At 34.0% G+C, this 17,615-nt stretch overlaps 1 protein-coding gene across 1 annotated transcript in view; it reads left to right on the forward strand.

Moving 5' to 3' along the window:
* Positions 1 to 17,615, forward strand: part of LOC106466056 (protein FAM13A-like) — a 96,807-nt gene that overhangs the window by 20,889 nt on the left and 58,303 nt on the right. The window contains 2 exon segments of the mRNA XM_022394012.1: positions 77 to 275; positions 6,076 to 6,285. Of these exon segments, the coding sequence (XP_022249720.1) occupies positions 77 to 275; positions 6,076 to 6,285 (409 nt within the window).

Below are 17,615 nucleotides of genomic sequence, written 5' to 3' on the forward strand. Positions count from 1 at the left end.
GAAATTTTGTTGTTGTTACCAGCAGATTAACTGACTATTTATCATAGATACTGTTGTTTATGCAATTTTTGACCAGCAAAATCATGAAGCTAGCAGTGAAAGCCGTATGGATCGGTTGCGGAAACTTCTTAGTTCTCCTCTGTCCAGAAGAAAATCGACTTCTTGTCCAGCAAAAACTTTTGGAGTTCCTCTGGAAGCTTTAGTGGAAAAGAATTCTCCTCAGGGTTCAGTACCATTTGTGGTCAACAGGCTCTGCCGTTTTATTGTTGAAAATGGTGAGATTTTATATTAGTTAGATTTTAATTTCTGTTAAGGTGAATGTTGTATAACATTGTTACTTTTAACAGTATGTGATTGGAATTTATATTATGTGTAATTAATGCTCATATTTCATAGTGAAAACAAACTAGGAAGGCACTTAAATCTGGTTTATAATTTTTTTTTATATTTGAGTATTATATTTTAACCTTCAATTAAATTTGTTGTATTTTTATCTGTTCTAGAGCAGTTATTACTCAGTCAACTTGTATGTAGATTTTTGTCTGGAATGATGTTTAAAGACATTTTTAATAATCTACATGCATGTTATTGCTTATTGTTTTTAGTTTAAATAAGATTTACCCTAATAATATCATAAACATGCTGTATTAATTAATGAAGCTTACATTAATTTAATGTTTACAAAATTGTACATATAAATGAAAAATTTTAAGTTACATTGATGAAGTTGAGGAAATGTTTGGATGTGTGTTTGCACATCAAGACCATTAAATGCCTTTAAAATCCAAATTTGGGGCATTCGTATTTGGTATTTGTATTCGATTGCACTCAAAAAAGCTTTGGGAGTAATTGTACTTGTAGGGAAAATTAAAGTATTTTTATTTTATTAAAATGGCATAGTATTTATATTCACTGAATACTTAATGTGAATGTTTAGTGAATACTTAATATTGTAAGAGTAAATGTAAACTTTTGTACTCATCTAATTTCTAGACTGTCATTATTACATCTGCAGTACGTTAAATCAGGTCATTACTCTTCAACCAACTTAAAAGTTATTGTATTAATCTAGTAAAGTCACTTGAGAGAATTTGAGATGGCTACTAAACTGCCTTCAATGGTACATGAACACTTCATACTTCCTACTGCTAAATCTGGTCACATCAAGACAAAGTGTAAATATTGTGAGTGGACTATTTCTACTTCAGAAAATACCACTTCTAACTTATTGACATATCTGAAGGTAAGCCTTTTTATTATTTTTGTTAATATGAACTATATTTTATGTAAATTATACAATATAATTAAAAATCTTTTCACTCCACTACTGAGAAGGGTTGCAGAGTACTAACAATAAAATTGACATGTCTGTTAGTGATTTGTTTATGACGAAAATGTGTAGACTTATATTTAGTTGATTTTCACCAGTATGCCGGTATTGTAGGTTCCTGCACCTCAGCAAAAGTACCAGAGCCAGATGTAGACTTCTCTAGCTCTGCCTCATGATTGTGCTAGAAATACAAAAGTGTATATCAGTTATATAATATAGAATATAGTTTATAATAAAAAAATAAAAAACAGTTTAACACCCATGAGAAATTTAGTTTACCCCTAGATCTAATGGCAGCCATGGATTCTCTGTATATTCTTCCCAGTTGCAAGCATCTGCTCACATTGTTGATTGAGAGCACGTTTAATGATGTCCAACAAAATTTCATCTCTCTACTGCAACTTGTACACAACATCATGTCACTGTGGATATCTGGAATAGCAGACAATTGTGCAGCTTTCTTTGAGTCACTGGTCATTTTATACTTGACTGGAAAATGCAAACAGTCATGCTAGCATGTCAGCATTTCGAGGGGCATCACACATCTGATAGCATTGCAACTCAATATTAAGAAATAATAGATCTCTTTAACATCAACAACAAGGTGTCATATGTGATATCTGAGAATGCATCCAACATGATCAAGGCTTTCTGCTTGTCTGGATTTGAGCAATGAAGTGTTTTCTGCTTAGCTGTGGTATTAGATCCGAGATTTAAACTTGACTAGTGTTTTACTAAACCTATGGTCTATGAATCCAATTCAAGAAAGTTTCTTCAACAAACAATCCCCATTTTGCAAAAGAATTAAGCTTTTTGTTTTCTTTGCTTCCTCCATGAAACCAGACACTTCGTCTTCAGAGGATACAGAAACCAACACCTACCTCAATAATCCTTGCATTCCTGAAGAGAGGAACCCTCTAAATTATTGGAAGATCCATGAGAAAAACTCCTACCATATCTCTACTAGCCAAATGCTACCTGAGTGTTCCAGCATCCTCTGTCCCCATTGAAGGCAAAACTCTCGAACCTGATCGCTGACAAGACATTTGAATGACTGATGTTCATAAAGAACAATGGACATTTATAATGTCTATAAGTCTCCTTTAACCCTTTGTCAGTTGCGTGGTATGATTCATTGCACCTAACATCCTTATTGTTATATTTTGCTCCAAAAATAAAAGTAGTGTGTGAAATTATTTGAAATTTGACAAGAACATTTGTAAAAGTATGTAGTTTGAGAAAAATATAATATTTAATTTTGATTTTTTCTACTATTTGTAATAAATTCATTATTTAATGTAGTTATTTGCACTTGCACTCTGAATAGTTCACCTGTAAGGTGATTTTTATATGAAGTAATAAAATCATTAAATTTTTCACATTTCATTTTCATAATCTCTAAAACCTCATAAATGAATATCAAAAGTGTTTAAGGTAAATGTTTATATTTTATTTTCCATTTTTCTACTATATCAAAAACATTATCTCTTACACTCAACATACAGTGCAATGAAATGTTTCAAATTAACAAATAGAAATATGTACATATCTTTCAATTCTTTGTAGAATAGTTTCAAACTTCTTTTCCTTGTCATATGCATAATTTCACATCTTTATCTTTTCACTTATAATCTATTTTTAATTTTCCTTTCAAATTCTTCATCTTTTCCTATTTATGATGATACATCAACTGATGTGAGCAGAGCTTTATGAAGTTATTTCAGCAGACTGTGCACAGACTCATTGGAAAAACAAATTGGTGCTTATACATACACTGAGTTTATAAGCTTTTACAATCCAGGCAACAACAAGTTAAAATTATAAAAAAATATTTAAACCTTTCCGAATATGCATTCTAAAACACAAATAATAAATAATTAACTAAAATATAAAAGTAAAACCTAAATTCAATTTAACCCTGTGGTGCCTGGCATATGGTACTATGTTACATTCAAAATTTAATTAAACCACTTTACTATCAGTATATGTCAATGAAATTAACATTATGATGCATGTAATAATTTGAATTTCTATATTATCTAGGTTTAATTCCTTTGTTTCAAAGGAAGCATTTCAAAAAAATACTTAAACTTCATTTCTGGTGTTGGGTGATCCACACACTATGAAAAATCTCGGCTTTACCATCAGTTCACTCCTAGCCACATAAGTTTGCAATGTACACCAGTATCTACATGCTAAGCATGTGTGGTTGACCTAATTGACATGTGATATGTTTGTGAAACATAAATTTTCCAACCCTTCACATGTGCGATGCCTACCTTCTATACTCTGCCCTGAAATCTACAACATACATGTACTTAGATGACACAAGTGTACTCACACTGTACTCCACCAATGGTTATTTTGATATTGTTTTCATATGGAAGTAGTATTAGCACTTACAGTTGTTTCTTATCTAAATATGCTGTAGTTAGCAAGAGAGTTAAATTGTATTTAGGTCTTTTATATTTTAGTTAATTATGTTTAAAAATCATATTTTAATGGTTTAATGATTTTTATAAGTTTAACATAGTGTCTGGATTGGGAAGAGTTATAAATAAGATTGCGTGTATAAGCACCATCTTGTTTACACAACCCGTCTCTGCGGGAAGTCTGCCGAAATCACTTCATAAAGCCTTGCAGGCATCAGTTGATGTATTGGCATAAATGATAAAAGAAGAATTTGAAAGGAAAATTAAAAATCTAAGTGAAAAGATAAAGATTTGAAATTAAGCATATTAGAAAAATATGACTATTCTAGTGGCTTTCTACGAAGAGTTGAAAGGTATGTACGTATCTCCATTTGTTAATTTTAAACATTTAATTGTACTGTATGTTGATGATAATAGATAGTTAGTGATATAGTAGAGGAAAATGGAAAATATAATATAAACATTTACCTTAAAATAACTTTTGATATTCATTTATGAGGTTCTAGAGATTATGCAAATGAAATGTGAAAAACTGTTAGATTAAAAATATAATTTTTATACTTCATATGAAAATCACCTTGCAGGTGAACTGTTCAGAGTCTGAGTGCAAATAACTAAATGAAATAACGAATTTTTAATTGGAAATAGTAAAAATTAAATATTTTATTTTTTCTGAAACTACATAATTTTGGGAAAATTTTTGTCAAACTTCAAACAATTTGACCCACTAATTTTATTTTTGTAATGAAAGGTGATGAGAGTGACATTACCTTTTCTCTGATAATGAAACTGGGCATCATAGGGTTGACTGTTTAACTGTCTATCAATCTAATATGTATAAAGTGAGAAAGTATTACCAAATGTTAAGGGCACCACTCAACAATGAACTAAGCTTCTTTTCTATTGCATACATACAAATCCATACACTGGTAATGTCTCTTTGCCTAGTTAGATAAATAGTATGAAATCTGCTCCTTCTGTTTGTTATAAGCATGTCATTCAGTTTCAAACTATTGTGTAGCAACACAGCTATGACATTGCAAGTGGGTTTGGCTGACCTTAAACTAAAGAAAAATTTACAACGATTTCCTGTGGGAAGAAACTCTTGGAATGTCTCTAGATGGTAATAAAATACATGTGTATGGTGGACTTCGACTTTCTTAAATAACAGCCTACACTAGCTACTCACAGTTTCTTGTATAAGGGCTCTTAATAGTTGAGAATTGTAACCGTGAGTGGATGACGTGACCACAAAAACTGCAGTTTTAATAGCTGTTTTAGATGTTTCTTTTTAAAATAAATGAATAAAATGTAGATAATGTAAAAATTTAAATTATAATGTACTTGATAATAATAATTTCAACAAAATACATTGTTAGTAAAGTGGTTAATTAAATTTTGAATGTAATGCAGTACCAGTGCAGAAAGGAATTTAAAATTGGCTGCAGGGGCTACAGGTTAAAAATAGTTTTTATTCTAAAACTTTCTTATTGCATTTTAAAAAATAAAAGTATTGAAATGTTATTATTTGTTCAAATTTTGTTTGTTTCAATTTCTAAAAAGTTTGTTTCATAAAATAAAAGTATTGAAATCTTATTATCTGCTGTTTCATTATTATTGCATATTATCTGACAAAGTATTCATGAATATATTCCTGTGTATTTGCATTCAAATAATTAGCATTTTTGCTGTATTTGTATTCATAAAAATATGAAGTATTCATATTTCTATTTAATTACTGATCTCCAGTATTTGCCCCATCCCTTTTAAAATCACTAAAGCAGTGACAACTTGTCCATATACAGATATGTGTGTGTGTCTGGCTTATTTACTCGCATTTATCACAGCAGTGGCATCTGATATGTATGTTGTATGTAATAGTAATTAAATACTTCTTGTTTTTCTTGATTACTGACTGGAGAAATTAAATCATGATGTCTCTTGTATTGGGAGTTTGGTCTCTTATGTGGTATGTAAGGAGGTCATAGGAGTGACTATTGAATTTATTATTGCAACCATTAGAGAGCAGTATATCATTTAACACAGTATAGGTAAAGGAATATTTTGTGTTTGAAAGAGTATGATATATTTTGTATGTTCCTAGCAAAGCTGTAATTTTTTTTAAATGTTTTGCTTCTTTTTATACTACTGATCCTTGCCCTAAAATCAGTCATTGAATAGGTTAATGTATCTTAAAACAAATATGATTTTAATTGATTACTTGTAGCATTTTGTTGTTTGTATTTTTTGTTATAGTTTTCTCTTCAGTATAATACAATATTGTTAGGTTTTTATATAATTACTTTTTTATAGGTTTGAAACAAGAAGGTTTATTCAGAATAGGAGGTAATGCTCGCTTGATAGACAAACTTAAAACTGCTATAGACCAGACTGGGGATGCTCAGTTAGAGACAGAAGGAGATGTGCCCTCTGCTGCCAGCTTGTTAAAGCTTTTCCTTCGAGAACTTCCTGAGCCAGTTGTACCTGCTTCACTCTGTCCTGAGTTTCTGAATGCTGTTCGAAGTGAGTGTTTCTTAGTTTTTATTTCTAGTCTTTAGCATGAGGATAAACATTTGCAGTTCATACCATTAAGTATTAAACCCCCAGGGAAGTTTAGACAATTTTGTGATTTGTTTTTTACACGATATTGTTCTTTGTTATGAACAGTGAGATGAATTTCTTTTAAAGATTGTTATATACACATTAAAGTATTAATCAAACCTGTTTATATCTGTGTATCTAAAAGTATTTCCCAGTAGTTGCAAAAATATATTATAGTTGTATTAACATATCCTAAAAATGTTCAATAATGTTCTAAGAAGAAAAAAAAACTTTCTGGTGATTTTAATATCTGTAAAATCCTTAACATGCCTTTATTTTGAAAGATGACCTATGCTTTTACAACTCTTTATTTTGAAACACAGCTTATGTTTTTACAAGCAGCCTGTGTTTACAATCCCTTACTTAGACAGGCAGCCTTTGTTTTCTCAATCCCTTATTTAGACAGGCAGCTTTTGTTCTTACAAGTCTTTATGTCAAAAGACAGCCTTTGTTTTTACTAACCGTTATTTTGGAAGACAGCCTTTGTTTTTACACATCTTTATGTCAAAAGACAGCCTTTGTTTTTACATGTCTTTATGTCAAAAGACAGCCTTTGTTTTTAAATGTCTTTATGTCAAAAGACAGCCTTTGTTTTTAAATGTCTTTATGTCAAAAGACAGCCTTTGTTTTTACATGTCTTTATGTCAAAAGACAGCCTTTGGTTTTACAAGCCTTTATTTTGACAAGCAGCCTTTGGTTTTACATGTCTTTATGTCGAAAAACTTCAAAGCCTTTATTTTTACATTCATCCTATGTTGTCACAATCTTTTATTTTCACAGGCAGCGTATGTTGTTACAATCCTTTATTTTGACAAGTGGCCTTTGTTTTTACAATACTTTATTTTGACAAGTGGCCTTTGTTTTTACAATACTTTATTTTGACAAGTGGACTTTGTTGTTACAATACATTATCTTGACAGGAAGTCTTTGTTTTCACAATACTTTATTTTGACAAGTGGGCTTTGTTGTTACAATACATTATCTTGACAGGAAGTCTTTGTTGTTACAGTCCTTTATTTTGACAAGTGACCTTTGTTTTTACAATACTTTATTTTGACAAGTGGGCTTTGTTTTTACAATACTTTATTTTGACAAGTGGCCTTTGTTGTTACAATACTTTATCTTGACAGGAAGCCTTTGTTGTTACAATACTTTATCTTGACAGGAAGCCTTTGTTTTTACAATACTTTATCTTGACAGGAAGCCTTTGTTTTTACAATACAGTAGAACCTCGCAGTACGAGTTTAAATCGTTCCCAGACCGAGCTCGTATTGCGATTTATTCGTATTACGAAGCAATTTTTCGCATTGAAATTAATATGAAAATAAATCATCCGTTCCATCCCTAAAATGCCTGTTTTTAAGTTTATTTTTTAAACAGAAAAGGTGCAATTAAAAAAATAAACAATAGTGCACATGTAATATGAATTTGGACCTCGAGGTTGACGATGAAGACATTAACGAGCTCATCGACGAAGATGGAGAAGAAATAACGACAGAGGAACTTCTGCTGCTTCAGGAACACCAGCACACGGATGCGATGGAAAAGATTAAGGAACCAGAAATAGAGGAAAGTGTATCGGAGGTTCTCCCTACAAGTGATATCAAAGAAATGCTTATGATGTGGCAAAAAGTGCAACTCTTTGTTGAAAAATACCACCCACAAAAATTAAGTGCATGTCGTGCGACTGCTTTATTCAACGACAATGGTGTTGACTATTTTCGTGACATTTTGGAATCAAGAACAAGGCAAATTACTCTTGATAGGTTTTTCAAGAAACGATCTGCAAGTGCTCAAAGTGACGGAAGTGAGGCCAAAAATGCCAAAGCAAGTGATGATGAAAGAAATATTAAAACACCAGAAATTATTCTACCTGACGTTTCAATGGACAAAGATTCTCGTAACAGACAATAACCTATTCCCAGCTTCACCGTCTTCCATACGCTTAGATGGTCTCCGTTTTAAGTTTAGTAGATTAATAAAACATGATTATTTCTTGCATGCTTTTTTATTAGACTTGCCTAGAGACACTATATCCTCGACTTCGGGTGCGTTTGTGGCGAAACCTGAACAGTCACCGTCGGAGACGCATTCAGGCCACAATTTCTTCCATGCAGAATTAAGAGTCCTCCTCGTTACGCCCTGCCAGGCTACATCAATGATACCGAGGCAATTCACAATGTTGAAGTGGTCCTTCCAGAACTCACGTAGGGTCAGGTTTGTGTTCTCGGTGACATCAAAGCACCGACGGAACATATGTTTGATATACAATTTTTTAAAATTTGAAATCACCTGCTGATCCATCGGCTGCAATATGGGAGTGGTGTTCGGCGGCAGGTAAAGAACTTTAATAAATTTAAAATTTTTCAAGATTTCGTCTTGAAGGTTTGGAGGGTGTCCCGGGGCATTATCAAGAACGAATAGGGCTTTCATAGGAAGATCGTTCTCCTTGAGGTACGTGTGGACCCGGGGACCAAAAATGTTATTAATCCATTCAACAAAAATTTCCCTTGTGACCCAAGCCTTAGCGTTAGCTCTCCACATGACAGGCAGTTGCTCCTTCTGGATTCTATGCGCCTTGAACGCCCTAGGATTTTTTGAATGATATATGAGCAAGGGTTTGATTTTCAGGTCCCCACTCGCATTGGCGCAAAATGTAAGAGTTAGCCTATCTTTCATAGGCTTGTGGCCTGGCAGCTTCTTTTCTTCGGCGGTAATATACGTTCTTCTGGGCATCTTCTTCCAGAAGAGTCCAGTTTCATCGCAGTTGAACACCTGCTGAGAGACATATCCCTCTTCTGCAATGAGCGAACTAAACTCTTTAACGAATTCCTCGGCAGCCTTTGTATCAGAGCTGGCTGCTTCACCGTGCCTCACGACGTTGTGCACGCCAGTTCGCTTCTTAAATTTGTCGAACCATCCCCGACTTGCTTTAAATTCTTCTGCTGGAGCCTCTTCTGTCGATGGTCCTGGGCTCTGTTTCTGGAGATCCCCATACAGCATTCGGGCTTTCTCAGCGATAATTGCCTCTGTCAGGATATCACCTGCGAGCTGCTTCTCGTTGATCCAAAGGAGAAGCAGTTTTTCCATCTTCTCATGGATATTCGTTCTTTGCTTGGACAGCCTAGAGACACCCTTTGCCGGTGCAACCCCTTTTATCTCATTCTTCTTCTTCAGGATAGTGCAGATCGTCGATGTTGTTCGGTCGTATTTCTGTGCCAGGTCCACTACACGCGCTCCTGCCTCGTGTTTTTGTATTATTTCTTTCTTCACTTCTATCGTAATAAGCTTTTTCTTCTTAGCACCTAAAACTTTATCACACACTTTCTTCTGACCCATAGTAAGCACAAAAAATTGACACAATAAACCCAAAAATGGACGAAACAGAAAATTAATAAGCACAAAACGTTCGGGGTCTTACTTGCATGAGATGAACGGCAAAGGGACAACTCGACCAGAAAAATTTAAGGACAAGTTGCCCAAATAACTAGTCTGTAAAAAACAAAATATACTTATGAAAATATTCTTTGAGTAATAATTATTAACTATTATCATAATTATAAATGGTTAACGATTAAAAATTTTGATTATTTATACTAACTGATTAACTGTAATTAATAATTATAACTTTACAACATAATAACAACTAACCTAACTACGAACTATTAATTATTAACTAAACAACCGATCTTTAATAATTAATAATAATACTAATAATTAATTAGTAGACATGCCAAAACCATTTTTAGCAAATATTTAAAAGATATTTTCTGCCTTATATATTTACAAAGAATAATCAAATATACTAAAAAAGTTATTTATTTAAAAACTCATACTATAATCATAATTAAAATCAACTCTTTCCTCACATTGTTCTACTAAAATATTCTTTTTTTAAATTAAAAGGCGTTTTTAAAAAATTGTGTTATCTACATTTTTATATGCTCATAAAAAAGATAAAAAATATAGAAAGTAGCAAGCGGGACACACGCCTTAGCGTAATAATATATAGTCGATCGATCGATATTTTGTTTTTTACAGATTAGTTATTTGTGCGAGTTGTCTCTCACCGACACAATAAATCCAAAAATGGACAAAACAGAATATTAATAAGCACAAAATGTTCGGGGTCTTACTGCTACGAGATGAACTTGTGAATTGAGTGAGCGCAGGCTGCTTTTAGTGGTAGGATAGTGATAAACTGAGCACGTGAATGGGCGAGGTGGCGATCAACAACTAAGATAAAATGATTGTATTAGTAGTAACGTCATCTGAGACGTACTTCGAATAATTTCCTCCAATAAAGTGAACGAATACTCGAGACGCCTAGCCTATGTGCTCCAGCTTGATTTTGACCGGTTTTTTTCTTAAAATTGACGACGTCAGTTAGCCTCTCTTTACCTTAGTCACCGCCGCAACTGACAATCGCTCGTACAACGAATTTTTACTCGTTGTACGAGTCAAAAATTCTTGTCAATGACTGCTCGTAAAGCGAATTACTCGTATAATGAGGCACTCGTACTACGAGGTTCTACTGTATTACACTCGTAGTCGATATGTCAAATTAAAGAAACTCACTTCATTTGACAAGTCCAACAAGTTTAATTATTTTAAAATCCCAATTTTTTAGTGTTTTCAAGAATATATTTAAATATTATTCAAGTTCTTGTATAACACCCTATGTCATAAATCTGAAGCAAATAATGACAAGACTCAAAGATTACAAGTGCGTGTGTATGGTTAGAAGCTTTTATCAATAGTGTATCAACCTTTGGTGAAATCATATAATACACAGTTGACATCTTGTACTATTCTTCACAAGTAAATGACTTGTATCCCTGCAGGAATAATACGAGTATTTAAGTGAATTTTTAACAGAAAAAATTTGACAGTATGAAACTCCCAGTTGGATAAAGTGGGAAAACGCCCCCAGCTATTTCCTCCTCTAATGCTGAATTGGGTCTCATTTATATTAGTTAATAAAGCCTATAATACGTTAGTATGTTGATGTTTTATGTTCACATTTACATATCCGAATTTATAAAATATAAATTGTAAACTATATTTATTTTGAGTTTCATTCGAGACTTCAAAATAGGCTGTAATACCCACGTTTCTCAGATGAGTTTTATGTATCGTCGGACAGACATCTAAAAGCGCTTTTAATAAGGTATTAACAATTAGTAAAAGCTCTCCTTTTTTTTTAGCGGAACTGTCTCGCCCAAATCCTCCTCGTAATCGTGGTTGTGATTGTTGACTATCACTGAAAATGGGTTTGGAGATGGCAGACATTCGGGTGTCTCGCTGTCCAACGCAGTAATTAGGCAGGGAGAAATCGGATCTCGAGGAGAAACACTGCTGCCCATCAGGAACGAACTCTTCAGAACACTGTCGTCTGATATACTTTCGTAATCTTCTTTTTCTGTTGTTGGGTTATTTCCAATGATAAACCTGACTCGTTCGTCGTTTGAAGAAGATGATGAGTATCCGGAATTGGGAGGCGGAGAGTTGTAATCGCTGATTTTTTCCAACAGACTGTGCAACAGATGCTGATCTGTTTGAGTACCACAACTGCTTCTGCCTCTTGGTGTCTGGGAAGATTCTACTGAAGAGAACCCTATTGGCTGGCTGGAACTTAATGCTTGTGTGACGTTAGTATACACGTTCTGAGAAATATCGCGAGGATGACCTAGACAACACAGCTGTTGCAAGAGCGTGAGCGTGGTTCGTACATCCTGGCTTAGCGTTTCTACATCGTGTGTCAACATGGACACCCGTGTGTCCAATCGCTCAACACTGTTTCTTGTTACTTCTAACTCATCCCGTAGCTGAAACAACTCTAGTGATCGCCCTAAATAAAGTAAAGAAATACATCAATTAGACAAGAGAACATAAACTCTGTTAAGAACGTGTCTGTGCCTTCAGCTTAACAGCTCTTTGAATGGCTACGTGTACAAACTAGAACATTTCATCTCACTTACATTACATAATATGTCTTTATTTTTTTCCATTATCGTGTGTGCAGGGTGTTATGATAATAATTGCTTGAAAATCATCGGGTTATTAATATATATTACAGACCTCTTATTTAAAACAATCAAGAGAGGCCCCTTACTTACGTTTATGAGACATTTTAATAATAGCAGGAATAAATAAATAAATTTAGGTAATTCATATAGAAATATATAGCGAATGTGTGAAAATTATTACTTCTAAATATATAACTTTTACTACTTTGATAAACAGAACTCCAGTAATTTGTTGGTCGTCGTTAATTCTTCATATTCAATTTTTTTTTTTCGTTTTAGCGCAAAACTAAACAATAGACAAGCTAAACTCTGTTCATCACAGGGAATCGAACCCTGGAATTTTTTTCGGACTCATTTTTTTCGAAAGACTTCATATTTTGTTGATTTCGATTAAGAAATACGAAGGACTATAAATCTGAAAGTGGATAAAACCAGTAAGGATAGAAATCTTATCACAATATTCCAACGAAACTATCCACGATTTTCACACTTTATTCTTAACAAGCCCATAAAGTGTTTTCAGTAATAATAATAATTCCCCTCGCTAGCTTTCACAGTTTTATACCTCCTGCTTATTTACAATTTAACCCCGAGAGACGGACATCGACCATTTGACAACTTTTGGGTTTCTTACTTTGTAAATTATACATAACATAGTTTTTGACGTCAAGTGATTTTTTTTTTCAGTATCATTAGTAAGGTCAATATAATTTTGTCTTGGCCAGAAATGAATCAGATACAAATGATGTCATCAAATTGATCGTGATCAGAAGCATCTTTAACGATCGTATATGTTTATAATATTAGTATGTTTAATTAAAAACAAACAGGTTATATCACTAACTTTTAGTTTTCAGAAGACCACTATTATATCGTTGTAATTTAACACTAAAGGTTTTACATGATATCTTACCAAAATTAGGGTGAGTGGCTGCAGACCTCAGACTACCGTTTCCCTGCCATCCAATAATTGATCGACGCACGTGAGACTCACTACCGTTAAGTTTGGTTTCACAGTTATCTTCTCTAGAAGTAAATGAATAATTTATGAATAGGATCTTAAAACAATCAACCTTAACAGTACGATTCAAGTAAGGACATAAAGTATAAACTATTATATATATATATTAATTGATTTTAAATTACATAAACTTTCATGAAATATTCTTAAAATGTGGGTACAGAATGTTTTGAAGGGAGGGTTTGTTTGTTTTTGAATTTCGCGCAAAGCTACACGAGGGCTATCTGCGCTAGCCGTCCCTAATTTAGCAGTGTAAGACCAGAGGGAAGGCAGCTAGTCATCACCACCCGCCGCCAACTCTTGGGCTACTCTCTTACCAACGAATAGTGGGATTGACCGTCACATTATAACGCCCCCACGGCTGAAAGGGATTCGAACCCGCGACCCGCAGACTGCGAGTCGAGCGCCCTAGCCACCTGGTCATGATAATAATTCATATTGTGTATCATTTTGGTTTCAGTTTTGATCTGAATAAATATCTGAAGTAAAACAGTTCAACATAGATTTTGAAACAACAAAATATTTTACAAGATTTTCCGTTAAAATTAGACTGTGGTCTAATACGAATGATCGAATCAAGCATCTTCAAACTCATTTTGTTTCAATATTTTCGTCAAATTATGTTAAAGACAAAGTATTTTACATGTGTTTTATTAACTCTATGTATACAGGCTCAGTCATTTTTACCGACATTGTGACATACGAAATATTTCACACACACAAAATAGAATGCCCTAAATGCCCTAAGACTTATATAGTTTATCCAGCTATTTAACTAACAGAGAAATGGCTTAAAATTACTTCCATACGTGGTCAAGCAGAGCTCCAACATACTAATCCTGGTTGTATGCGGCAATAACTATTTCATAAGAGTTTATACCAGTTTGGCCCTGTGTCTGTGCTCACTACTTGAAACGGGACAAGTTCATCTCGCGGGTTGACATAGTTGGTATGAGTTAAGGGTTTTCTACTTTTAATGTATCGTTTAGGAGAGTCAAATTAGCAGATCATCCATGAATGACTGTATACTGCATTTGAAGAAAACGACAAAAAAAACAACAACAACAAAAAACTATAAAATTATTATTCCACTGTCCCTGAACTTTAAACCCTGAGCCTTCTATTGGGTACAAACAATACAATAGCAAACGTCAGAGAAAATTTATGACAAGTTTTGAAAGCAGGATGCTCAGAGGAAGGCATGAGATTTGACCAGTACTAATATTGCTGATATCTCTATAACACAAAAGCTGTATGGGTGGCCAATTCCCACCAAAATTTAATAGTTTAGCTCGAAGATATATATATATATAATGTAAGTATGAAATTCTACGGAAAGTTACGATGCTTTATAGGGTTGCAGAAAATGTTGAAATAAATAGTTTGGAGTGGAGAAGTGTCGTGTGATATAGAGAAGGTGAAGTTTAGCATTTATATATATATACTTTTAAAAATACGAAAGTGACACTTTTACGTTATTAAAATTTGATCTATGATTTATGTTTAATGTCAACTATATTGATATATATTGTTAATAAAGTAGTTTAATTAAATTTTGGATGTAATTGCAAAAGGTCGTGACATACGCACTTTGACCTATTCGTAGCGAATGGGCTAACTCTCTCAATACAGGTTCGGTCCCAGAAGCCGACCACGTGACAATTTTTACTTCTAAATAGTTTTAATACTATAACTTTTAATATAGTATGTGTACCTTCACAAAATTTGGTTGACTTTTGGTAAACATTACAATCGTTTGTACACAACAAATAATTTATTTTAATAAAGTATTTTTTACTACAGATTTGTCTGTGAATATATGAGTCTTTTTTTTACCAGTTCGAGCGCAAAGTGATTTTCATGTTAAGGTCAAAAATACTTTTATTCATCTCAAAAACCTCAGATGTCATTTGCGTATTCTCTAAAACCTCCTAAATACATTTCAAACATTTGTTTCAGTAAAACTTTATATTTCATTTGGGCCCTCAGTGGCACAGCGGTATGTCTGCGGATTTACAATGCTAGAATCCGGGTTTCGATACCTGTGGTTGGCAGAGCACAGATGGCCCATTGTGTAGCTTTGTGCTTAATTACAAACAAGCAAACAAATATTTCATCTGTTATTTTCTCTACCCTAACTCAATACAAGGTTGGTCAATTTGACCGACCTCGTAACCACAAAATAAAAAAAAATCGAAGTAAATCTAAATAGCCCCTTTTTTTTCCTAATCTGATTTCAAATTGTAACGTAAAACTACATTTGTTTATCCTTTAATATAAAATTTGTCTATTTTGAAAGTGCCTGCCCATGAAATATTTTTCGTTTGTCCATTAACCTAATATCTGTCTCGTTTCTTCTTTGTCCATTGTGAATTTTACAATCTTGCTTGAATTATTTATTGGTATCCAAGTCTATTCTTGTGTTGATCGGGGACAATCAAGTATGCTTACGACATCTCCTCCTTCCTTTACGATTGTTGATATTGTAGTACCGGAAAATAGTTCGAAATGCTATGTTTATTTCTACATGAGAGTCGTGGCTTCTACCCCGAACACGAGTATAACATCTGACCCCTTCCAAGGCCATATCCACGAACGTAATACATTAATATACTAAATTTCCCTTATCGTATAATGGACAAACGAAAAAAAAAAACAAACATGGACAGGCATTTTTCAAAACAGACAGTTTTGAGGAATCTGTCCATTCAAATGGACAGTTCATGACTCCGAGTCCGTTCAACATTGTAACAGTTTCTGGTTTGCCACCAATTTCAAAATGTGGTCATACGAATAAGAAACACTCCACATTCACGGACGACCTACCATGGTTCGGAAGGGAGGAAGAGGTCTCAGAGTACCTGACCCTCCTAGGTCACAATGACCTAAATTCCTATTAGGAGAGAGAGAGAGAGAGCATGACACTTGCCCTGAAAGGGGTTGGAGCAAGTGCGGTTTACTCCGACCCTCTTGTAGTATTAACACTCTAAATTCACGGACGACTTACCACGGTTCGGAAGGGAGGAAGAGGTCTCAGTGCACCTGACCCTCCTAGGTCACAAAGACCTAAATACCTGTCAGGAGGAGAGAGAGCATGACGAACGCGAATGATTTTTCTGTCACCTATGGGAAATGGGGATTATAGCTCGCACTACCTATATAGAGCATGATTTTTCTGTCACCTTTGGAAAATGGGGATTATAGCTCGCAGTACCTATATAGAGCATGATTTTTCTGTCACCTTTGGAAAATGGGGATTATAGCTCGCAGTACCTATATAGAGTCAAATTGACTCTATTTTAGGTGTAAGAGTTCCTCGCAAAGGGAAAATGACGTAATGAAATTTATATAACGAGTTGTTTTTAGAAAATCCAAAAACGATGAACAAAATGTTGCATATTGAGGACACTTTCCAACGAACAGGGAAGGGTTCGAACCCCCACCTCTGTATCCGCTATTGGGATGCATGTTATTAATATATATTTAAATAAAATCACGTATTTTTTAGGATCTCATCTGAGCCAAAAGTACAAGAAAAAGACGCCATCAGTACAAGAATCACTCCAACTATAATCTACAAAACAACAACAACTGAAGACTGCTGTAGAGAGTTTTGATTTAAAACGACCTACGTAGTCTGTACCTAAAAACAAGTAAAACTAAGTTTTGTTAATTAAATTACCAGTTATTTACGTCGTATATCTTTTGTTCTTATAAAATATTTGTCATACAAGGGAGTTTTTTTATTACCTGACTTGTTTGTACCGCAGGTGTATTCTTTAAGTAAACTGTGTTTTATCTCGATCTTGTCTTTAGGACTGATTCACTCTATCATTAAACTATCGTTTACTTTGTTTTTACCACTTATTTACCCTACAACTAAACCGTTATTTTACCCTGAACTCTTTGTTTCCAGTTGATATGCTGTGTAATTAAACTAATTTCTTATCATTAAATTGTCTTTATGACTGATAAATTATGCAGTTAAACTATCTTGAACTATGCATTATGCATTACCAATACGGCCCGGGATGGCCAGGTGGTTAAGGCAGAACTATGCATTATGCATTACCAATACGGCCCGGGATGGCCAGGTGGTTAAGGCACTCGACTCATAATCTGAGGGTCGCGGGTTCCGAATCCCTGTCACACCAAACATGCTCGCCCTTTCAGCCGTGGGGGCGTTATAATGTGACGGTCAA

Source organism: Limulus polyphemus, unplaced genomic scaffold (genome assembly GCF_000517525.1).
Source record: "Limulus polyphemus unplaced genomic scaffold, Limulus_polyphemus-2.1.2 Scaffold2137, whole genome shotgun sequence".
Taxonomy (NCBI): domain Eukaryota; kingdom Metazoa; phylum Arthropoda; class Merostomata; order Xiphosura; family Limulidae; genus Limulus; species Limulus polyphemus.